Consider the following 26,135-nt stretch of genomic DNA (forward strand, 5'->3'; position numbering starts at 1 on the left):
AAATGATTTAATAGGGTAATGTATTTTTTATTTTGGTATACATTTAATATATATATATATATATATATATATATATATATATATATATATATATATATATATATTCATATTTTACCATTTAATTTGTTTTTTGTATACATTCGTTTCTTACAACTAGCTATTTCAGGTAAGCCGGAAAAATGACTTAATATGATAATATATTTATCGGTTTGTATATATTTAGTTCTCAATATTTTTTGTAGCAAAATAAGTCATTATGTTTTTAAACATTCAATCATTGTGATCGGTTTCTTTAGATTTTACTCACGATATTCTACGTGTGACAACCATTAATGACGTGTTTGAGATTGTTGATACTTATGGCCACCACGGCCTCGGCTGCTTGGTTGTTTTGATCATTTGGTTTGACTTAGGTCTTGTGCTCTGAACGTCGTAACTTATTCATTTGATCTTGCATTTTAACGATCTTTATATCCACACGTTTGTATTTGAGTCTACTACAAATTTTGTTTAGAATAGTCTTGTTAAAAAATATTATATTTTTACTTATTTCAAGAAACATATTACTTTATGTCCTCAATTGGCCAATTTTATCATTAGAAATCTTCAATCAGATCATTGAAACCATAAATCTTGTTAAAAGGTAATATATATTTAAATAGTTGAATTGTGCTTAAGAAGATAAACTAACATGCACAAATTTCATAGATTGGCATTGTAACTCAAGGATCATTCTTAGGCAAGAGCATAAATTTATGTCCTCGATGGACAAATCCTCCATTAGCAGCGAAGTCGTAACCAAAGCTAATGAGAACAAAGCATCTCGGTGACTCTATGGATGGTTAGGCATATGTGAATAATTGTAGACAACGTGAAATTATGGATAGTTGTTAATTTAGATATTTTGGTATGGTACACTTTAAAATACATTGTTATTTTAGCATTATAGTCTTTGGTTTAGAGAAATGGTGAATACGAGCCGATTTGATTATATTGTCATATCTTAGGGGCAATCGTAATTAAATGGTGATGGTAGGGATGGCAATGGGTACGGGTATACCGGGTTTCGTGTTCCCCATCCCCATTGGGGATTAAAAATCTATCCCCATCCCCATCCCCAATGGGTAATCGGAGATTTTTTCCCGTTACAAAGTTTTGAACTTTTATGAAAAATAACTCATAATTATATATTAACCAACAAAACAAAAACTAACAGAACAATATAAAACACTATAATCACTGAATGTCTTCAAACACGAACAATAACATTCAAGGTGACAAATAAAATCATTTTTTGCAAAAAAAAAAAAGACATAAAAATTCTTCCCAAAACTATACGTTTGATTGTTAAAAAACCTTACTTTGTCTACTAAAAATTTGCTTATGCATTATTAAAAATAAAAACATAAGATATATATATATATATATATATATATATATATATATATATATATATATATATATATATATATATATATATATATATATATATATATATATATATATATATCGGGTAACCATCGGGGCCGGTTTCGGGTACGGGTATGGGTACCCGACAGGTAGAACCATCCCCATCCCCATCCCCGCTTTTTATATTCGGGTAATACCCATTCCCGTCCCTATCCCCGGTCAATTCGGGGATTTACCCGGTCAAATCGGGTTAGGGTTTCGGGTACCCATCGGGTACGGGTTTTTTTGCCATCTCTAGGTGAGGGTTTAATAATTTAATTTTAGTTTAATTTTTGGTGGAAATATTTAGTGGTAGTAATTACAAGATTAATAGACATTTTAAAGTTTTTTGCATTTTTTAGGAACACGTTATAAGCAATGAAAGAAGATTGACATTTTAGCATATCAAGAAAGTAAACGGCAAGGAGGAGCTATATAACTAAAAAAACTTAGGACACAAAATTGTACATTTTTTTATAATAAGGGACTAGTTTTGTAAGTCACTCAATTTTTTTAGTATGTGCTGAATGTAATTATAATTCTGATTTTTATTAAGTTTTTATTTATGCACGTTTTATTAGTCAACAAGAATAAATCAAAGCCATGTAGGCTATGAAGTCCGGGTCTCATGCTAGGTGGAGTTAGTTGCATATTAGTCGTAGCTGTAGTAGTTTAAATTGAACATGCATATGTACTGTGAGTTTTATCTCCTCTACATTATTAATTCACAAGAAAAGCTTCAAGCTTCAAAAAAAAAAATCTCCTGTCCCAAATCTCTATTCTTTTACTGTTATATTGAATTGTGGTTTGTGAAAAACCTACATTTGGTATCAGAGCGAAGTCTGGGGGGCGTATGCCAAAGTATCAATCCAAAGAAGATATGACGATCGACTCTGGTAGTGGAAATGGAAACGGTGAGAAAGAAGGAAATGTTACGTTGTACTATCCGATGTTGTCAAAAACCAACTATGGCGCATGGGCAATTAAAATGAGGGTTTTTATGTTGGCACAGGGTGTCTGGGACGCGGTGGAGCCTAGAACGCCAAATACCATTATTGAAACAAAGAAAGACAACATGACCCCAGCCGCAATCTATCAGGGTATACCTGAGGATCTACTGATGGTGCTAGCTGAGAAGAAGACGGCAAAAGTGGCTTGGGAAGCACTAAAGGTTATGTTTGTAGGGGCAGACAGGGTGAAAACTGCACGAATTCAGACGTTAAAGACTGAATTTGAGGCTTTGAGTATGAAGGAATCAGAGAGTATTGATGAGTTTACCGCGAAGGTAACCAACACTGTCAGCACACTGAGAACCTTAGGAGATAAGATTGAAGAATCGCACGTGGTGAAGAAATTGCTTAGAGCTGTGTCGACCAAATTTCTCCAAATTGCATCAACACTTGAGCAATTTGGGGATTTGGAAACTATGCCCGTCGAAGAAGTGATCGGAAGACTCAAGGCTTATGAAGAACGTATGAAAGGCCATGGCGATATTGATGACCGGAAACTATTGCTAACTCACCAAGAGTGGACATAAATAAACAAGAAGAAGGGGGAGAGTGATTTAAAGCAAAGACCGAATCGGGGAGGTTTCAGTGGACCTCGAGGTAGAGGCAGAGGTCGAGGAAGAACTAATGGTGGTCGTGGACGGGGAAGAACTGTCATGCATCATCAAAGAGATGGAAATCAGGGCACATCATCTGGTAGTTATGACAAAAGCAAAACTCAATGTTATAATTGCCAGCAATACGGGCATTTCGCAGCAGAGTGCAAGAATCCAAGAAAAGAACGAAACTTAGAGAACAATCTGATTCAAGAGCATGAAGATGATGAACCTGCCCTGTTGTTAGCTAGTTTTGAAGATGGCGAGAAGGTGTTTTTAAATGAAGAAAAACTGAAACCTAAGTTACAATCCCATGGTGATATGAAGAGAAGATCACGTGTGTGGTACCTGGATTCTGGTGGGAGCAATCACACGACAGGGGACAAATCAAAATTCAGGAAATTGAATGAAACAGTGCAAGGCTTCGTGAAGTTTGGAAACGAGTCCAAAGTCAAAATTGAAGGGATAGGATCTATTGTCTTCAGGTGTAAGGATGGTCAGAAAAGAAAGCTAGACAAGGTATACTACATTCCTGATCTATGCAGTAATATCATAAGTATAGGGCAATTGGCAGAAGGTGGAGATGAAATAAAAATTAAGGATCCATTTCTATGGGTCCATGATTCGCATGGGAGTCTGCTAATGAAGGTTCGCAGATCTGCAAATAGGCTCTATAAAATAGAGTTGGAAGAAGCTGATGAAGTCTATTTAAAGATTGATAAAGATGAAGCAATGTGGACTTGGCACAAACGTTTAGGGCACACAAACTTTATCTCTATAAAGCAAATGGCAGACAAGGGAATTGTAAAAGGAGTGTCAAAGCTAGAAATTCCAACATCTCCCTGCGAAGGATGTTTGGTTGGGAAACAGACAAGAAATCCTTTCCCCACTCAAACACAATTCAGAGCAAAGAAGAGGTTAGAATTGCTCCATGGTGATCTGTGCGGACCAGTCTCACCACCAACTCCCTCTGGAAACAGGTACTTCATGCTAATTGTGGATGAATTTAGCAGAGTGATGTGGGTGTACCTGATGAAGACAAAAGACGAAGCCTTACAGTTGTTCAAGAATTTTAGAAAGAAAGTTGAAACCGAGACAGGGGAGAAGGTGAAAGTTTTTAGAACATACAGGGGAGGTGAATTCTTGTCAAATGAATTCACAAAATACTGCAACGAGACCGGTTTGGAGAGACATTACACGTCTCTTTACTCTCCACAGCAAAACAGAGTTGTAGAGAGACGAAATAGAACTATACTAGAAATGGTACGGTGCAACCTGAAGACGATGACAATGCCAGATAGCCTATGGGGAGAGGCAGTATCACACTCTGTTTATGTGTTAAACAGAGTGCAGACGAAAGCACTGGAAAACTCAACTCCTTATGAAGTGTGGACAAAGAGAAAACCACACATTGATCATCTCAGGGTTTTTGGGTGCGTAGCTCACATGAAGGTAGCTAAGGGACACTTAAAGAAACTTGAAGATAGGAGCAAGCCTCTGGTACATCTCGGAATTGAGAAGGGATCGAAAGCGTACAGGTTGTTAGATCCAGATACCGGAAAAATGTATGTTAGCCGGGATGTTGTGTTCGAAGAGAATAGAAAATGGACGTGGAAGAAGAGTGCTAAGATCAGGGCAACACCAGGGATGAGTTTTACGGTTGAAGGTTTCAATCTTGATGATGGAATGTACAATGATGAAGAAGATTGGGGAGAATGGATACCGGACACACCAGGTCAAGGAACGAACTTGTCTCCGATAAGTGAAGACCGGGTCAATTTCGACCAGTCAAACTGTTGGATAAGGTGTCTAAGTCCATAACTTATTTGGTATATACTTGACCCGACCCGGCATGGTCCATTTAGGTTGCACTTCACCCGAACTATTTATGGATAATTTTATGAGAGTTATACACATATGTTTATTAATATATTATAAGTTATAATATATTAATATGAAGTCATGTTATTTAATTAGTGTTAGTCTTAAATTAATTATGAATTAATTTAGAGATTAAAAGGAAGACTAATTAAATTGTGGGCTATTGTTTTATATGGTGTGGGCTAACACTCATTTGTTAATGGGCTAGGCTTATATGGAAGTCCATGGATGATCCATGGAGCTTTTAACCCATGGATCCTTGGAAAGGAAAAGACATGGGTTATTAGGGTTTCACCCTAACCATGTACACTATATAAGCATGCTTATGTTTCATGAAATAACCACTAGTGACACTAGTGTGTGTGTTTTGTGTGTGGCCGATTTTATAAGTGTGTATACACTCTCTCAAAGTTTTCCATGAGTTTGTGGTGATTTGTGATTTCATTTGAGGCATTCACACTATTGGTGCTTGGCCCTCAAACTCCTTAAGAATCAAAGTCATCAAAAAGGTATGTAATCTCATCTAATACTTTTATGTTTATAAGTACCCCATGCCATGTTAGATAGGTTATGAACCTTGGAAAATTATTATTTTGCATGTATTTAGACAAACATAGATCCAAGGTTTATTAGGGTTGCATGCACACTTAGGAAGTGTTAGATTGCTCAAAACCCAACAGTGGTATCAGAGACTGGTTTTCTTGTTTGATACTTGATGCAAAAAAAAATAAAAAAAAAACAGAATTTCGACTTTTGCTACTGGAAATGGACTAGAAATATTACCCTAAACTGTTTTGGTGTTTTAAAACTTGTTTTAGTTGGTGTAATGGTTATTCTAATCCATTTACAATAGCATATATCAAAATTCCATGATTTTATGTGTTCATATAATTCTTGAAATTTTGATGATCATGTTCATGTTCTTATGAATTTAGAAGATGATAGGAATTATTTGTTGAATTGTTTAGAATTAATTCTTGGTCATTTATGTGTTTTAATGGAGTCCATAATTTGTCCTCAAGTTATGGATATCCAAAGGTCACTTTTCTTTAACACACATTAAACACATAAGTTACATAAAATGAAGAGTCTTCATTTTTATGAACCTTTAATTCATAAGTTATGAAATGAAAAGTTTTGGATAGTGGATGTTCATGTTCATATGAGTTTTGTTAGATCATAGGAATTATTTGCAAATTGTTTGTTAGTTAATTCTTGATCTTAATGTGTTTTAATGGAATTCTTAATTTGTCCTCAAGTTATGGAATTCCAAGAGTTTTTCTTTTAAATGTTTTTAAGAAGTTGTAGGTTACATTTTCTTGAAGAGTTTTTCCCATAAATGCTTTTATGGACTTCATAACTTGTCCTCAAGTTATGGATTTCCAAGAGACTCTTCATTAAAAGCTTTAAAACACTTAATTAAAACTCATAAGTTATGAATATCCAAAAGTTTATGAATTGTTCAAAACTTGCCCTCAAGTTTTGGAATTTGTAAAGTCTCACACAAACTTTAATTCCATACCCTAGAAGTTTTAAAAGTTAAAATTCTAACCTTATACTATTTATAAGATTAATGGTTAATTATTATATATATATGTATAAGAACAAGTCGTTTTACCGTTAGTAGGCCTCATTCACGAAGCCGATCTATAAGGTGGGTATAAGGTTGTTGCCTATAAAATGGCGACTTAATGGGTGTCCACTCTCACCCACCGCTTGCTTGATCGGTGGAGGGTCGTTAGCCGAACGGGTAGGACAATGACTTTAAATTCTCATTAAAAGTATAATGAATATTATAAAGTAACTAAATATTTTTTTATTTAATTCCCAATCTTAGTTACTTTAGGAAAAATGTGAATTTGGTGCTAGCCCATGGAATTCACATTTTGTACCTTACCAAGTCGTTGGTGGAGCGTGTGTGGTTAACCGGCACACTAACTTGGACTAGTAAGGATCACGAAGGGTGACTTAATGTTTGTCATAGATCAATGGAGCGTGTGTGGTTAACCGGCACATTGATTAGGTGATAATATTAAGGGTACCAAGTGAATTGGTATGGTTATTCACACCTTGTTTTGTGATCCTCGGCATCCCAGTCACAAAATTTGAGAGGGCACACTCGAGATTGAAACATGCCATTGAAAAGTTCAATGAATCTCAAAAGATCTAGGAATTTCAAATCCAATTAAAACCTAATAAATTATTTCGTTTTTCATGGTGGAAATTGGTGAATCGTCATTCGCCTACCTTCAAATATCTTATAGCTTGGATTACGGCATCCCTCTTCCAAATTATAAAATATTGTGTTGGGTCCTAGCCTTAATATTTCATATTGGGTGTTATATTAAGGACTTTGAATCAACTAACTTGATTTTCTCCCATTATAGATGTCTGGTTCAGACAACTATGATCTTCCCAAATCTCTTGAAGATGGTGTCCTCAACATCATGCTTCACTTCCTCCACATCCTCCAATTATTCTCCCTCACCCACAAGTTCTTGAAAAGTTTAAAGTCACTCAATCCCTATTGGCAAGCATAGTCTATGTGTGCTCACATCTTGGAGATAAAGTCACATATTGACAAGTCGTGAGAGTTGGGTGTCAAAGTCTCGTGAAAGTTGGATGTTCAATCACTTTCTTAGTAACATAGTGAGTCTCTTTGGGACTACTATGAGACGGACTATGACATGAACCTTAATGATGTTATCTATTTGCTTGGTGTTGTGGAATCAGCAATGATTCGGAACACCAGTAAAGCAAATTTGATTAAAAGAACAACTTCCCAAGTCTACATGGACATTGACAATGGTAGCATTGGATATCTAGAAAAGGATTTCTCTTCCCAATGGAAAGAGATCGGCCATAGTCAACTCGGTTGACCAAATGGTAAAGAGAAAGGCTAAGTCTGAGATAGTCTCATGTGCCATTACCAAAGGGTCCATGTGTTTTGTTTCCAAAGGAAGGGACATTGGTTGCGAAGCTACCCTATTCACCTGAAAGGTCATAAGGTTGATCAAGTCAAGAGGTTTGACTCTACTTCGGGTAAAGTCCACTGTCTAACTCTATTAAGTTCCTATTTGGAGATTCTTATTACATAATGTGAATGGGTCACATGCTGATGTTTTTAAGAATCAAAGAAAAGATAGGAAGCTTAAAATAAGTATATGTTGATTCTGATTGCGAAGGTGGGTTTCGATCGCATGGTTCAGTAATCAGAATTTTGAGCTGTTGCTTAAGAGTTATAATATATTGCTTATGAATAGATAACAACAAGGTTTTCATGTGGATTGTAAGGATAAGTTTTTCCGCAAAGTTTTAAAAAAAAGAAAAAAAAAGGGTTTTAATTTTATTTATTTTAAAAATATCCTTACAATGGCATCTGTGGAAAATTGTTGCTTATATGTTTCTAGTAATAGCAATATTGGAAAGTGGATTTGATTCTTTCATTTGTGGTAGTGTCTGAATTTACCAAATGAAGAAAGTTTTTCATCACCCAAGTTTCAATTGGACAGAAACTTGGAATCATACAAATTGTATTGTATGATGAATGAGAATTTTCATCTTTGAAAATTAAGACTAATTCTTTGATCACATGTATATGTGAGTCAATTGAAGGACTAAGGAATTAGGTACACTGGGTGTGCGCTGGTCAAGGTCCACCACAAAGATTGATTTGTCATGATTTACTAAAGATTAGTAAATATGATTATACTTATGAGGTTAAGTATAATTCTGTAACATTGGAAAGGTTACAATGTATGACAAAACAAATGAGAAGAATCAAATTAGGCAGAAAGATAAAAGTTTCTCAAATTTGAAAGGATGGGAGAGTACTTTAGTATCGTATTTCATGATCATCTTAATGATTATGAAACCATATCACAAATTCATGCTCTAAGGACGTCTTAGTGCATTGTTATGGCTAAGAAGAGAGGTCATGAATTGTTGGATTGGTTAAAATCAAGAAGATGAGTTATACTTCGTTCCAAAACAATTGTTAGAGTCATACTCCAAGATTGTAACATTGAGTGACATAAAGGAAGATTTATTAACACTAGTCAAATGTAAGAGTAAAATGTTTTCTACTCTTGTACATTTGAGATTGGTAAGTTGTGATGTCTTGGATGAGACAAAGACCAACTAAGACCAATTGTGTGAAGTGTTAGTCTTGATAAGAATCCGCACTGTCCCTTGAGTATTTGTTTTGTCAAGGAATGGTTCTTGACTGGGGAAACTTATATGTCAAGGGGACAGTGGGAGCCTTAAAGATCCTGAAAGAGTTTCAAGATTTAATCAAGAGTAAAACCTGTAATTTATCACTAGCACACAACTTAAGGTTTGCAACCTATCGTGTTGACATAATTCTTGTTTCTGTACCTACTTCAAATAAGTTGAATTTGCATGTGAGTTATCAGAGTTCAACTTGGAAGCATTGGTGGGCCTTGTGCTACCAAGGTGACAAGAAACTAAGACTGAACAAGTTTAATCCATGTAAGGCTGAATTTGTCACTAACCTTATCTTGTGATTATGGTTTTGACAAATTCGCATGGATTGGAACTCATACACTATAAAATCTAAGTGTCATAAGGTTTCTCTCCGATTCATGAAAATGATGGTGAGGAAACGCTTTCACTAAGTAGATTTTACGTAGATATCAATTGTGTTATTTGCATTTTCAAAAGTTGTTAGTGGAGCGTGTGTGGTTAACCGGCACACTAACATGGACTTGTGAGAAATGGAAAAGGTCTAAGAAATTGAGACTATGATTACGGCATCCCTTTTCATAGTTCTTGAAATTGCTTAGACACACATGTGAGCTATCTAAGAAAGGGTGTATGAATCTAAATTTCAGAAGTCCAGCAGATTTCTGGAAATATGTCAGAGCTAGTGGGAGCATAAGTGTTATGCTGATAATCATCATGTTAGTGGGAGCATGATTATTACGTTTAGTATTGCAAGCTAGCAATGTTAATTATAGAAAAACAAAAGTTTCAATTCATGAAGTTGCAGGGGTTGAAAAAGTCGTTTTGCTATAATTAAGGGAGAGGAAATTATACTTCATTTCAATTCTAGAAGCTTAGATTGAGATTTTAATCATCTTTAGTCAAGAATATATATATATATATATATATATATATATATATATATATATATATATATATTAATTTTATGTTGGAATGGTTCAACTTGAAGAAATTCTATATATATTGCGTTTTCAAAATTTGATTATGATTATGGCATCCCTCTTCATAGTTAAATTTTGAAATCATGGCAAATAAAAAATATTGTAGCAAGAGACTGGTCTAGTATCATGTCTTTATGTGAGACATCATGAATCGTGTCCCATATGCTTCAGATATAGGATCGATTTCATGTGCTATAATATTCATCCTTTCTAAATTTTTCAAATGCTTAAGGCATTGAGCAGGGAAAAGTCTAGAACTGGATATGACTAAAGTGATTAAGCAATTGTCGAGGACAATCTGAGGTTCGCCAAAGATTGGTTGCTCAGGGAAAGTTGGAAGTATGATGTAAGTTGTCGAAAAGGACCATATTGACATATTCTGAAAAGAAGTAACTCTTGTTCGGAAGTGATAGTCAAAATGGGACTATGGAAATGTATCCATAGGTGGAAGTTATTCAATCTATGTAAGATTAGAAAACCTTAATGCAAGAAGGATGTTCAAAGCAATGTACTTTGAATATGAGACTTCCGTTCCATAGAAGTTGACCTTCTTTGGAATACTTTGTAATGACTGGTGACAAGGATTTAGTGACTTTGTGCATAATCATTACAAGAGGAACATTGCATAAAAGTTTAAAATCTAACAGATTTTTGGTAAATGATAGGAATCGGGGATTCTCACATTTACAATAAGGATTTGGGATTGTGAAATGAGTATCATTGGAATCATGTTCAATTGATCTACATCACAATGTAAGGATCATAGACAAACATAGTGTGCATACTTGGAGTATGGCATAACTATTGTTTAGAAAAACAAAGTGTACATGCTAGGAGCATGGGACGATTGTTGTTTTTTATTCAAGTCTTAAGTTGATTGTTTGAAACATTATACAATGAATAATGTGTAATCAATATGGTGATAAATAAAAGGTGGTTCTATTTATATTCAAAAGGGTTCTGAGACCATATTGGATTCGATTATTATTGTGTTTCACTTTGCATGTTTTGACTTCCAAAATAGCTAGGTTATTCTTTCCAAATGAATAAGTTATTTAAACACTCCACAGTCGTTCATATGTTGGAAGTAGGTATGAATCAAGACTGTTATGAATCGAGTTTGTAGATGGCTAAAGGGGTTTAGTCATAGCAATGGTTGCTACAACATTCATGAGTGCTCATAAGTTATGAGTATTGGAATAAACTCACGCTCACTTGTATCACTTCATGGAATTTATCTCGAGTGATCATGAGACGGTAATATCATATAAATCTTCAAACCTAGAGATATGAGTTGTTACCTATGAGTTGGTTGTGCATTGATTGCACGTAAACGCATCAGTAACTTGATGTTATAAAACGTGCCTTTGTGTACAATTCAACAAGTAGTAGAACAAGCATATGAGTCGAAGTTTATCTGTTCCTTCTAGAAATAGAAGCGATATCTGGGCCCCTCGATGATTTTGTTGTGACCTATGTACCGGCCGGTCAGAACTAAATGGATGTGTTCGATTAAGTTCTTTGTCAAACAAATCGAAAATCGGGAAACAAACTGCTGGACAATAAGTACGACGTTGTTCCATGTATTTGTCCGGCTGATATCATGAGAACAGAGGAGTATATGATCACTTATCTGAAATGGCGCTTCATAGTTCAACAGAGTTTTCGAGAGCTACGATTGCTGGTTGGTTCCTGAAGTAACATACGCAAATATAGTTATTAGACTTATCCAAGTGGGAGTCTGTTGGATAAGGTGTCTAAGTCCATAACTTATTTGGTATATACTTGACCCGACCCGGCATGGTCCATTTGGGTTGCACTTCACCCGAACTATTTATGGATAATTTTATGAGAGTTATACACATATGTTTATTAATATATTATAAGTTATAATATATTAATATGAAGTCATGTTATTTAATTAGTGTTAGTCTTAAATTAATTATGAATTAATTTAGAGATTAAAAGGAAGACTAATTAAATTGTGGGCTATTGCTTTATATGGTGTGGGCTAACACTCATTTGTTAATGGGCTAGGCTTATATGGAAGTCCATGGATGATCCATGGAGCTTTTAACCCATGGATCCTTGGAAAGGAAAAGACATGGGTTATTAGGGTTTCACCCTAACCATGTACACTATATAAGCATGCTTATGTTGCATGAAATAGCCACTAGTGACACTAGTGTGTGTGTTTTGTGTGTGGCCGATTTTATAAGTGTGTATACACTCTCTCAAAGTTTTCCATGAGTTTGTGGTGATTTGTGATTCCATTTGAGGCATTCACACTATTGGTGCTTGGCCCTCAAACTCCTTAAGAATCAAAGTCATCAAAAAGGTATGTAATCTCATCTAATACTTTTATGTTTATAAGTACCCCATGCCATGTTAGATAGGTTATGAACCTTGGAAAATTATTATTTTGCATGTATTTAGACAAACATAGATCCAAGGTTTATTAGGGTTGCATGCACACTTAGGAAGTGTTAGATTGCTCAAAACCCAACACAAACAACTCGGGTCAACCAGATGAAAGTCAAACGGATACCCCGATAAATTCCCCAGCGATCCCTAATTCTCCCATTAATCAAGATTCCCCAATTTCAGTATCAACTCCGAGTACAACCTCAAGTTCCACCGACGGAGGTGCTCCAAAAAGATATCGACTCCTCACGGATCTCTACAAAGCAACAGATGAGGTTCATATACCCCCGGAAGAATTGCTATTGATTCAAAATGATGAGGAACCAACATCATACAAGGAAGCTAGTAAGAAGAAAGAGTGGCGAGATGCAATGAAGGTGGAATTAGAGGCAATTGAGCGAAATAACACATGGAGACTGGTCGATCTCCCACAGAATCGGAAGGTGATTGGCGTAAAATGGGTGTTTAAAGTAAAAAGAGATCCGATATGAAAGATTATCAAGCACAAAGTGAGATTAGTGGCGAGGGGATATGTGCAGAAACAGGGTATTGATTACGGCGAAGTTTTGCACCTGTAGCTAAAATCAAAACAGTCAGATTGATTCTAGCCCTCGCAGCTACACACGGATGGAAGGTGCATCATCTAGACGTGAAGTCAGCGTTTCTGAATGGCGAGATAGAAGAGGAGGTCTATGTATCTCAACCAGAAGGCTATCAGAAGAAGGGCAAAACTCACAAAGTACTGAAGCTCTCTAAAGCCTTGTACGGACTCAAACAAGCTCCTAGAGCTTGGAACTCATGCCTAGACAAATACTTGAAAGGATTGGGATTCAAGCGGTGCCCTCAAGAATACTCAGTCTACACAAGGAAGAAGAAGGAGAGCACACTCATTGTTGGGGTTTATGTGGATGATCTTCTAGTCACAGGGAGCTCATCTTATGAAGTCAAGAAGTTTAAGATGGAAATGAGTGCAAAATTCGAAATGAGTGACCTGGGACTCTTGGCATACTATCTGGGAATTGAGGTATGTCAACAAGACCACTATATCACTTTAAAACAAGAGAGCTATGCTAGGAAACTCTTATAAAAAACACGCATGCTTGACTGCAATCCTACTAAGTGTCCCATGGAGCACAAACTGTCACTGACCAAAGAAGGAAATGGGGAATTGGTGAACCCCACGGAGTATAGAAGCATTGTAGGTGGACTGAGGTACCTGACCCATACAAGACCAGACCTATCTTTTGCTGTGGGTGTTGTCAGTCGCTTCATGGAAACACCCACCATGGCCCATCTACAAGTTGTGAAAGGAATACTAAGATACATAAAAGGAACCATGGATCATGGGCTAACCTACACACAGGGAGAGAAGAAGATTACAGTCACAGGGTTCTCAGATAGTAATCATGCAAAAGATGTAGAAGACAGGAGGAGTACAGGGGGTATGGTCTTCTATGTAAATGGGAACATGGTCACGTGGTCCTCACAGAAACAGAGGTGCGTAGCTCTGTCCTCTTGTGAGGCTGAGTTTATGGCTGCCACCATGACAGCATGCCAAGGTATCTGGTTAAGAAGGCTGCTAATAGAAATAACAGGTCAGAGAATCCCTCCTGTGAAGATGTTTGTTGATAATAAATCGGCTCTAGAACTGATGAAGAACCCAATATTTCATGGGAGGAGCAAGCACATAGATGTGAGATTTCATTTCATCAGGGAGTGTGTTGAGAATGGGGAAATTGAAGTGGCTCATGTAGATGGGAAGGAACAAAAGGCAGACATGCTTACCAAGGCTTTAACCAGGGTGAAGCACGAAGAAATGTGCAGGATGATTGGCATCAAGAAAATTGAAAATCAGAATTAAGGGGGAAAATGTAATTATAATTCTGATTTTTATTAAGTTTTTATTTATGCACGTTTTATTAGTCAACAAGAATAAATCAAAGCCATGTAGGCTATGTAGTCCGGGTCTCATGCTAGGTGGAGTTAGTTGCATATTAGTCGTAGCTGTAGTAGTTTAAATTTAACATGCATATGTACTCTGAGTTTTATCTCCTCTACATTATTAATTCACAAGAAAAGTTTCAAGCTTCAAAAAAAAAAAAAAAATCTCCCATCGCAAATCTCTATTCTTTTACTGTTATATTGAATTGTGGTTTGTGAAAAACCTACACTGAACTGCTGATATAGATCCACACGCCTTTTGAATAAAATTTCACACTGTCATTCCATTTTTAGGGTTTTGCATCCTTGACGACGCCCATCTAAAGAAATATATGTCGGCATATCCTTCGTTTCATTTCGTTGCATTTTCAGTCCTCCTAATTGACAACCATCTAAAGAGCCGTTTAGAAAAGTGCAAAAGAATGAAACAACTGGTATATATTGAGTAGACTGAAATGCATTTCTTTTAAATGCTTAGGGACTATTTCTGTAATTTACTCTAAATTCGATGGTGGTTGTAGAATTTCACCAATAGTATTCTAATTTGACGGTAGATGTGGATCGAAGTGGGACCTTTAATGCAGTAGAACTGTAGAAGTCATAGTCTGTTGGTGAAATGGAAGGCATGGTGCATGACAACAAAAAACTTTATTAAATTGATTCCCATTGAAATTTAACAAGCACTACGTAAGAACGTATAACGTATTATGGATTACTGAAATTATAATTTCAAGTTTGTTTGAGTTTTATTGAGTATTTTACGATTATGATTTTGAACTGTTGCTATTATAGTAGAAAAATAACCAATTAAATTAATAAGTGCTAAAAAGTTAGACTATTCCAACCAGATAGAATCTGTCAAAACTTAAAGAATTTCAATTTGATAGTTTTAAAATCGAAAATAAACGATATTATATTAAAGAAAATATTTCAACTGTATGTATCTAAATAAATTCTTCCGAAACTAAATTCAAAAAATTCCAATTTGATACTTTGAATATCGAAAATAAACTATTGTATATATATCAACGAGAATATTTCAATTAATGCACTGAGAATGTGTCTAAATCAATGGTCAAATGCTGATTACGTTGATCATGAGACCAGTTTTTCAAGGATTGTATTTGACTTGCTTTTGTAAGTAAGAATGGAAAGGATCGTCGTTTACTTAATAGGTTTAATAATGACAAATAGAACATTTATATGATATTTAAATGCTGAAATCGAGCTGGTAAAATTTTCTTTTCATTATCTAGTCTAGTATATATATAAAAGATAAAAGATAAATATGAGTGTTATTGTATTTTTAATATATTACTAGATTAAGCAATAAGACCCTAGATCGAGAAGCTGTATAATATAAACATATTTACTATATCGTGTAATTAAATCAACTAAATTAACACAAACTATCAAATTCGAAGATGTTATAATATGATGTGCAATATATTAAAGAAAAACTACAAGACATCCTTATCCTTACTAATAAATAAATCCTTACTAATAATAATCCTTACTAATAAATGAAGGTTTTTTTGCCACTTGTCATATTCTCCTTCATTTTGACACATGTAATTTTTCTAAGATTTTTAAAATTATTAATTTCCACTTGTCATTTTTTGAGGATTTCACATTTCTTAAAATAAAATTTTAATAAATTCTAATGGGTCATATATATATATATATATATATATATATATATATATATATATATATATATATATATATATATATATATATATATATATATATATATATATATATATATATATATGTAAGGTTATCGTTCTATTAATTTGATAATATATTCTCAAAAATGCTCCAAACGATTTGATTTCTTTCATAAATGCCCAAAAGATTACATTTTGTATGAAAAAGCATTATTTTATAAAATATTTAATGTTTACATAATTTTCATATTAAAATTTTACTTTTAATAAACCCGTATAATATACGGGTCTCACACCTAGTTATTATATATTTATTGGAATTTTTTAACAAGAGGGAAGGATACAAAGGGTGGAAAATTGGCATGGGGCGAGTAGAGAAAAAGGTTATAATGAAATGAATTTTTAATTAGACGCTAAATTGTTTTATTTATATCCTTACAAAGATATTCCTAACATAACTCACGTAACTCCTAATGATATGTAAACCAGAAATGCAACACTATAGGGATGGTTGCATTTCATAGAAAAACTCATTCTTCATTATGCAAGATTAGGGTTCCGAGTCATCCTCAACAAATTCTACCTTGAGATGAAGTGGATTTTCAGCAAAAGAACTTTCAAAACTTTATAACTAATATGAAAACCAATAGTGTTTTAACTCCCTATATATGGATAAATATCAACCAAACTTGAAGGTAGTTTAATTTGGATGTTGAAATCGTCTTTCTCATAACTAAATGTTGAATTTTCACCCTCTTGGATTTAACATGTTGAACAAGAGGAAACGTTATTAAAATTGTAAGCATAACATAACTTGTAGATGTACCGCCTTAGGTTTAGAAAAATCTATCAAAGTTCCTCAACTCAGTCATAATCATGACCCGGGTACCTTTTGTGATCTTCAAAAGACCATTTCCATATGTATACGTATAAACCTTTTCATCAAGATGCTTAAGGAGATAGGGTTTCTCTTCATCTTAGGAATGAACCAGAAGTCGGTTAATTTCAAATCATGCCATCAAACATCTTGAAATAGATAGTGTCAGTACCTTCAATCTTGTATAATAGATACCAGGAACAAAACAACATTTTGAACTAGGTCTAAGGTGGTAGAAATTTCCAAATTATAAATCAATTATAAGGGGTTTATGTAGTATAGAATGAGTGTGTAGGAAAATCGATTTAGAAGAATCCATTAAAGGGTTTATGCCATCAACATCTAGAAATGGATAGGATCATGTTGTATTTTATGAAACTTATTTCCATTTTTTGCTTTGTTAAATCTCAAACTTCCTACGAATTTTTTGATACAACATGTGATCCCTCTCTAATCAATATTCAATTTTTTCAAGATTCTTCCTCTCACCCAACCAAAAACATGTCACCGCCTCGGCTCTACTTACTAAACCAGTCCAACAGTCGGATTTGGCTACTGTATTATTTGGATCATGACACTCCACCCCTTTCCTTTTCATATGTTCCTATGAATCATCCTAGGGTTCCACACTGGTTACTATGATCAAATTCCAATCTATCCTAAAACACTACACCTAACTATCCACATATATGTCGCTCATATATGTATCCACACCATTTTTACTCATTCCATGTATATTCATTCTAAACATGGGTTTCACAAAACCCTCCAACATATTAATCTCGACATCAACGACTCTGACAACACGCAATATTCCTACCTTACATCCATTTTATGATCCATTATGGCTTAAGGTTATGCAAGATGGATAAAGTTTGCTCATTAAACATGGCATGTAGATGCTTGTTCCCATAACTCACATGTTTATATTGTACAATCCACTTTGTTGATGAAAAAGAAACTGCATGACGATGGCTCTCTTGATCGTTAGAAAGTAGGGTGAACTTGGGCGGGGTTAGGTCGGTTTTGGGGTAAAACTAAACCCAACCTACATATTTTAGTTTTGTCGGTTTATGGGTTCAACCCATGGGTTCATGGGCTTTGGGTTTAAACCCATGGGTTTTAGGTTTACACCCATTTTTCAGAAAATGTAAATAAACTAAAAAATTAATTCAAAAAATTTTCAAGCCATTTAAAAACACCAAAGTCAATTAAATAGCTCAAAGAAATATTAAAACTACCAAGTTTTGAAGTTTATAGCCAAAACATGAAAATCAAAGTAACATAGAAATAGTTGGGTTAAGTTTAGACCGGTTTCAAAACCGTTGGGTTGGGTCGGTTTCAATGGGTCGCTTTTGACAACCCAAACCCAACCTACACCGAAATATTCAGTTTTTAAAATTTTAAACTCAAACCCGATGGTTAGGATTCGGTTTTGGTTTTTTTCGGTTTTTAGGTTTTCGGTTTCGATTTTGCTCAACCCTACTAAAAAGTGTGTATTATTGCAAGATGGCAAGATTTAGTGCCTATGTGTTGATTTGGTATGAGACATTCAACATGGTTGTCAAACTACCCATCATCTATATGGCTCTCATCATTTATATTACTCGTATTTGGCTTATTTATCAGTGGGATACTGGCATGTGAATAATGTGTTTCCTAATACTGATCTTCATGAGACCATGTATATGTATAAGCCACAATCAAATTTATAGATTCCACATAACCAAACTATGTGTACCATATACAAAAATCCAAGTATGGGCTTAAGTAGGATCATGTTCTTGGTTCTGCCTCTTTAGTCAATTTGTGACTCATTTAGATCTTCATAATTAAGTTACCCTGGAGACAACAAAAAATTCGTAAGTTGATTGGCGGGAAGGGATCTCGAACCAACGCTCTGATGATAAAGTCAGAGAAGACTCTAAAAGAAGACCCTAAGAGTATGCCAAAAGTCAAATGAATGTTAATAGAATAGTGTGTTTAGTTTGTGTACCTTGTAAATCATCGCTTATTTATAGTCGATATTTAGGAGGATATGACCTCTTCTTGTACCGAGAAGGTCTTCCATCTTGTTGTATTAATGGTCGTATGCTCGAAGGTAAACTCATATGTACTTGTTAGCTGTTTGGCAGTTGTTTCTCGTTGGTCAAAGGATCTATCAGTCACGTATCACTATACAGGTTGTTTTCTTTGAGTCCCAATGTACTATAATACTTTTGTGACGTCAATTCGTGTCGTAATCATTATTTTTTGTGGTTCAGTACTTGTACATAGTTCGATATGCATATGGTTCGGTATATACCTGGTTATACTCGGCTCAATATATACTTGGTTCGGTATAGTGAGGGTATATTCGTAAGCTCGAGCTAAACTATACCCTATTATTGTGATTCATCCCTATTTATTTATTATATGGGATATCGGTTGTGTATCTTCTTATTTACGAAGATGAAGTCGTTTCAACTGTAATCGCTTGTGTTCTTATGCAACAACTCATTAATTCCTTAACATAGAGTTTGCCATGATGTATCTTAGGCTACTAGATTTTTTTGTGAACATTTGTATTTAGATCCTCTACCGATATGCTTTTATCTTGAAAAACATTAGCATCATCAATCGAGCTCATACATAAATTGGCCAATATTACAGTTAGTATACATGTAAATCTTGGCCTTGATGGGTTGTCAATTCACAATCAGATACTATTTTATAGTCTTTTGGAGCGTTTTGATGCTTATTCTTACACACACCAATCTTCCAAATGTAGTCCAACAAATTTGTTTATATATGCACCAACCTTAATGTCCATATTTTGGTTATGTTAAATGCTTATACACAAACTTTTTAGTACATTCTATCTCGGTCTTCAAACTTTGGCCTAACACACATATAAGTTTACTGCTTACTTTAATGCAGATCAAGGTGGATGTTACTCGCTTCGTTGCTATATCGCCTAGGTATTGGGTTTACCTTGATGAAAATATTATTTCTTGGTTGTCTGAAGATTAATCCATGATTTGTTAATCCAACGTTGAAGTGAAATACAATTTAATGTTATCTCCAAGACATCTTGTCTACACAATATTTTGCATGAATTGCACTCATCTATCATGAAGGCTATGATAACTTTAACAATGTCATGGCATTTACGTGTCCTCTAATCATGCTCAATATTATCAAACTCAACACATTAAAATCAATATTAATTTTGTTCGTGAAAAAATCACAATCGGTGAGTCTGTGTGTTTTTCTTTTATTTGTTCTTACATTTTAGATCCAATTTGAATTTTACCATGTTCAAATTGCATAAGGAAATAATATATAGTGAAATATTATGTTCCGACCTTTGTTTTTTCAGTCCAACCCATGGCCCGCTTTCTTTTATATATATTGGCGAAACCCCGCGCATTGCGCATAAATTTAATTACATAGCTTAAATGTTATGAATATATGGCATTTAAAATAAGTTAAGAGCATTTAGTTATGAGGTTGTTGTATTAAACACTACACTATGATATATTTTTAATGTCCCTTGCAAAAATGATATCCTATTATGTGTATTGACTGATATTCTTTTGGATTGTTAAGTTGTCAATTTTGATGAAACATATTATAGATCAAGTTTGTGGCTAGAATTTGTCTTTTTATTGGATCTAAAAATTTGACTTTTTGTATTTAGTTAAAATGCATTATCACTTTAAGCTATATTGAGAATGTGATTGTTGATGTTTGTATTTGTATATATGAATTGATTGTAAAAATGTATATTATGGAAAGAAATTTAAATAATTGTGTTATAATTAGACTTTAATGACCTTATGTATGATTTATGTAGACTAAACTGCACAAATGGTCCCTATGGTTAGCTCAAAATTGCCACTTTGGTCCAAAAAAATTTGGACTAGCACCAGAGGTCCAAACTTTTCATTTTGTTGCGAGTTTGGTCCAAAACTTTAAGAAAATATTTAAAATGACAGAATTGCCCTCACTTTTATATTTTATCTTTTTCTTTTTTATTTCTGTATTTATAAGAAAATCAAAAATAAAAATACCACCACCCCTACTATCTCCCACACCCATAACCACTTTCATCTTCCTATATCCTCCCAATCCCACCTGAACAACCGATCGGAAAAATCAGAACACCGCCGTCACCATCACCGGGAGCCACCATTGTTCGCCGGAAACCACTATTACTGCCTGAAATCGTCGCCATTTACACCAGAGTATGCCAGATCTTACCATCATACTTGTTAGCTCGTCAGATTTGTCTCCACCGATCATCGATTCATGGTTTTTAAACTGTCAGTCCCCTAAAACGACACTGACGACATAGAAACTGTCGGATTCGTCCTTCTCCGGCTCTGAAAACCCTTCAATGCAAGAAATCATCAGTCGTCTGTCTCTGAACCGATCTGTCGTCGAACCACCACCGGAGTCGTCACCCCCTTTCTCTATTTGTTTTCTCCGATATGATTGGTTTCATGTTTAGATCTTGAGTCCCCAGATTCGTTGCCTTTCGTGGTCGACCTGCAACATCGTTGCCATAAAACCCTATTCCAGCCGCCGCCATAAAACCCTAATCAACCGGACCTAATGTTTTTTGCAAGAGGCATAAAAACCCAAGGGTTTTTCAGCGCCACTATCATCAGAGTTGAAGATCTGGTCGACTTACATCATCTCTCTATCTTCTCCACCGGAAAATCGAGGGTTTTCTAGCTACTGTGAGTGGTATCAACTGTGCGATGGTGACGTTCATATCTCTGATCGACAATGTTGGTGGCGTTCATATCTTTGGTCGGCGACGACGACAGTGGCGGCGTTTATATATTCGGCGGGTGTTGGTGGTGGTAGTTCTCTGTGTAAAAATCATGTAGAAGATGGGTATTGTATAGGAGAGAGAGAGAGAGAGAGAGAGAGAGAGAGAGGAGATCGAGGTGGGGGTGGGATTGTATTTTATTTATTTGTTTTTTAATTATTGTAATAAAAAGAAAATGAAAAAACAAACTCAAAAGGGCAATTCCGTCATTTTAAATATTTTTATAAAGTTTTGGATCAAATTCGCAAGAAAATGAAAAGTTTGGACTTTGGTGCTAGCCTAAACTTTTTTGGACCAAAATGACAATTTTCAGCTAACCACAGGGACCATTTGTGCAGTTTTGTCATTTATGTAAGATAAATTAGATTTAAATAATTTTGAACATTGATAGTTGGTTAAGTAGTATAATTGGTAAATAATAATTTGTAGTATTTGGATAAATAAAAAAAGTCATCATTTACTTAATAACCTGTTTTAAAAAATGGATATATTGTTGTGTTCAAAATAATATTTATAAAATATTAATAAAAAAATATGCAATTTTGCATTGAATTTATTTTTTTCTACTTTTTAAATATTAACTAATGCATGATTGAATATTAAGGTGAGAAGTTTAGACAATTTACAATTTTTCATTTCATATATTTAAATTCATAATATTTTTTAAGTTTTTATTCTCAACATTTATACTTTTGTCCATATTAGGATTGTATTTGAAAATTGTTAAAAGCAAACAATATTTTGTTGGATATATTACATATAATATAAGTTTTTCTATTTATTATATAATATGTTTGCTTTTATTAATCAATTTAATAAAGTAATTAATAATTATTATTAGAAAGCATTGGAAAATTATTGAGTTTCAATAGTAAAATTGACAAAATAGTTTGTATAATAAGTATTTTAATGTGATTCAACAAAATTATATATTTTGTAGCACATTAATATAATAAAAATTATAAAAATTAGTTGATTGTATTAATGTTTTAATTTAATATTACAACTCTTCAAATTTCAAATAAAGGTTATTTAACATTAACCACTAAGTATAATTTATGTGTACTTAATTGATACTTATGAGTTTTAATTGAATATAATTTTAATAATTAAATTGTCTTTAATCAATTAAAGGGATAATATGATCATCTAATCTCTGGACAAAAAAACTATGAAAAAAACCTCAAAACTTACATTATGGAACTTAATTATAACTGTCAAATATTTTGTATGTATTATTTATATAAAATAATTTGTATAAAAGTATAAGTTATTATATTCAACCGTATTAATAATTAAACGACCTATCTATAACGAACAATTATGGTTTACGCATTTTGTTCACAACCCATTGCTATTTTTTATATTTTATTTGAATATTTTTGAATCTTTTTATTCAAAATGGTTTGGGCATTTTAGCCTACAACCCATTGCCATTTTTATATATTACTTAAATATTTTTGAATCTTTTTTATTCAAAATCTTCATACTAACATGCCAAATCTCAAATTTGTAACATCCTGTTTCGATAAAATCGTATTTTAGGACTGTGGACAATTAATGGATCAAATTGAGGCCTTGAGCTTCGATGGAATGTAGATTAGACTCTATTGGAAGTGTATGATGTTGGATAAGTGATTTAAACCCTGGATTGTTCGATGGAAGCTAAGGGATAAAATGGGAAGGGTTATGTTTCGGGCTTCATACATAAATTAAGGATTTTAATTTGAGATCTTGTTAGTCATAAGTATCAAGATAGAAGCGTAGAGCTCGTCGATACCTATCCGTAGATATAAAGATCGTCGAAGACGGAGTTGAAACGAAGAAGTTATGGTTATTGGAAGTTAAACTGGAAGAAGAGAGTTTGGTAGTATGTTAGGCATACACTAAGAGTACGTTGGGCGTACTGGTTGAGGAAGTCGCATTTTTAGGTATGTTTGGCGTAACTTTAGGCACGCTAGGCGTACCGCCGTAGACTAAAAACTTTATTTTCATGGTTTTGAGCCCTATTTAAGAACTCTAACCCCTTGGGGTCCTTCCTAACATCAACATCCACCTTCTTAAGCCTCAAACTCGAAACCATGGCCCCTTAGAACAAATCTTGAGCCTTTTTATGTGTTTTGGGTGCATTTTGGATGAAAGATAAGTCCAAGCTTGGTTACTGTTGAAGCTCAAGCTTGTGGATCCAGAGCTTACATTGCTTTTCTCAACTCCAGAAGGTATAAAGCTTGAATCTTGATGATGCATTTGTTAGATCTAGCTAGTTTTTGATGGGTTTTGAGCATTTCAACATCCTATGTGATCATGCAACCCTAATTACTTTGGATCTAAGTTTTTCTCTATTGAACTTGCAAATACAAACTCTAAAGTAATAACCCTATGAACTAGCATACAATTTTTGAAATTCACATATGAAATTAGGGTTATGAAGTTACCTTGCTTGTGATATAGTAATAACAAGTATAATCCTTGCTTGATCTTGACTTTGAAAGCCTGGTGCCCCAAGTGTTGCACCTCTAATGGAGTCACAAACACCCAATGCAAAGAATGACTTAGGAAAGAGGTGAAAATCGGCGACTCTAGGGTTTCATAAAGCTTAGGCCGAAAATCCCATAGTGGAGGGTTCCTTATATAGTTGCGTGGGCTGCTAGGGTTTTTGGAAGAAACCCTAATTCCTACTTAAGGCTTAAGCAGCCCATGGACCTCCACTTTAGATCACTTAGATGAAATCTATAGGGCTTCCCTATAGGATTTCGTCCACTCCACTCTACGGAGTCCATCGGCCCAGTTTTGCAACTATAAATGATTTGTAAAACCAATCCCTCAATTATTAATCAGTTCCTTTAATCCCAAAATTAGTATCAAATTAATTTCTGATTAATTACTAATTAATAATATGATTTCCAAATAATATATTAATCTTATAACATATTAATAAAATCATTCTGAGTACCAATTTATTATTCATATAACAAATCCTACTCTCTCTCTCTCTCTACTAGCCATCCTATCAAGTTGTATGAATGAAGGCAACCCAAAAGGACCATGCTCATAATCAAATTAAGTACATACAAAATATAGTTATGGGCTTAGACACCTAATCTAACAGTCTCCTACTTGGATAAGTCTAATAACTATAATTGCAAGTACGACTTAAGAATCTGATCAGCAATCGTAGCTTTCAAAAGCCGTTGTCGAACTATGATCTTATGAATAATGTGTCATTTAGATAAGGGATCAAATATTCCTCCATTCTACAAGATATTGTATGGACATGAGACATTGATTATAATCATTCTCTCTATCCAATGTTTGTTTCCCGACTTCCGATTTATGACAACTGACTCAGACTATAATTGAACACATCAACTTAGTCCAGGCTTGGCCAAGCGCTTAGGTTGTCATCACTAAATTATCGAGGGGCCCACAGATATCACTTCCGTTAGGGCAAAAGGAACGGATAAACTTCGACTCATATGTTTGTACTATTTGCTCATCAAATCACACACAACACTACGTTTTATAACATCAAGTTAATGATGTGTTTACATATTATCAATGTGCAAGCGACTCGTAAACAACAGCTCATATGTCTCCATTTCAAGAATATAAGATATTATCGTCTCACAATCACTTGTGATAAAATCCATGGAGTTATTCAAATCAACGTGTGAAACGACCCAAAAATACAACCCAAAAATTTCGTTTTTCAACATAACCAAAAACCATAATCTGAGTGTCATATCATAAACCATACATGATGTATCTCAAAATAATAATAAAAACACTGTGCGGAAAACTGTATCATAACCATGTCATATAAAAATCAAGATCTAAGTCAACTCCCAGGATAAAAGCTGAAGCTGTGGTGTGTGCGATGCCATCATCCCGAGCTCTTCCCTCTGCTAGCGGAAGTACCTGAAACCAAAACTAAAACTGTAAGCACGAAGCTTAGTGAGCTCCCCCAAACTACCACATACCATACAATACATATAAAGCATCTACTGGGCCTTGCCCACTGCATCAGATCGAAGTCTGGAACTAGCTGCATCGGACCGAAGTCCGGAACTGACTGGGACCTTGTCCCCTGCATCGGACCAGAGTCCGGAACTAACTGCATCGGACCGAAGTCCGGAACTGACTGCATCGGACCGAAGTCCGGAACTAACTGCATCGGACCGAAGTCCGGAACTGACGGATCATGACATAGCATATCACATAACAACTATTATATTCACACATACTGCATACTGCATCGGACCGAAGTCTGGAACACATAACA

At 34.6% G+C, this 26,135-nt stretch overlaps 1 protein-coding gene across 1 annotated transcript; it reads left to right on the plus strand.

Annotated features, from left to right (window-relative positions):
• The first annotated feature begins 13,669 nt into the window (after positions 1–13,669).
• LOC122194897 (secreted RxLR effector protein 161-like) lies at positions 13,670–14,404 on the plus strand. The gene has a single exon (XM_042896210.1). The coding sequence runs from the start codon at positions 13,670–13,672 to the stop codon at positions 14,402–14,404; it is 735 nt and encodes a 244-aa protein (XP_042752144.1).
• The last annotated feature ends 11,731 nt before the right edge of the window (positions 14,405–26,135 follow it).

The sequence above is a fragment of the Lactuca sativa genome, chromosome 1, assembly GCF_002870075.4.
Source record: "Lactuca sativa cultivar Salinas chromosome 1, Lsat_Salinas_v11, whole genome shotgun sequence".
Lineage (NCBI taxonomy): Eukaryota > Viridiplantae > Streptophyta > Magnoliopsida > Asterales > Asteraceae > Lactuca > Lactuca sativa.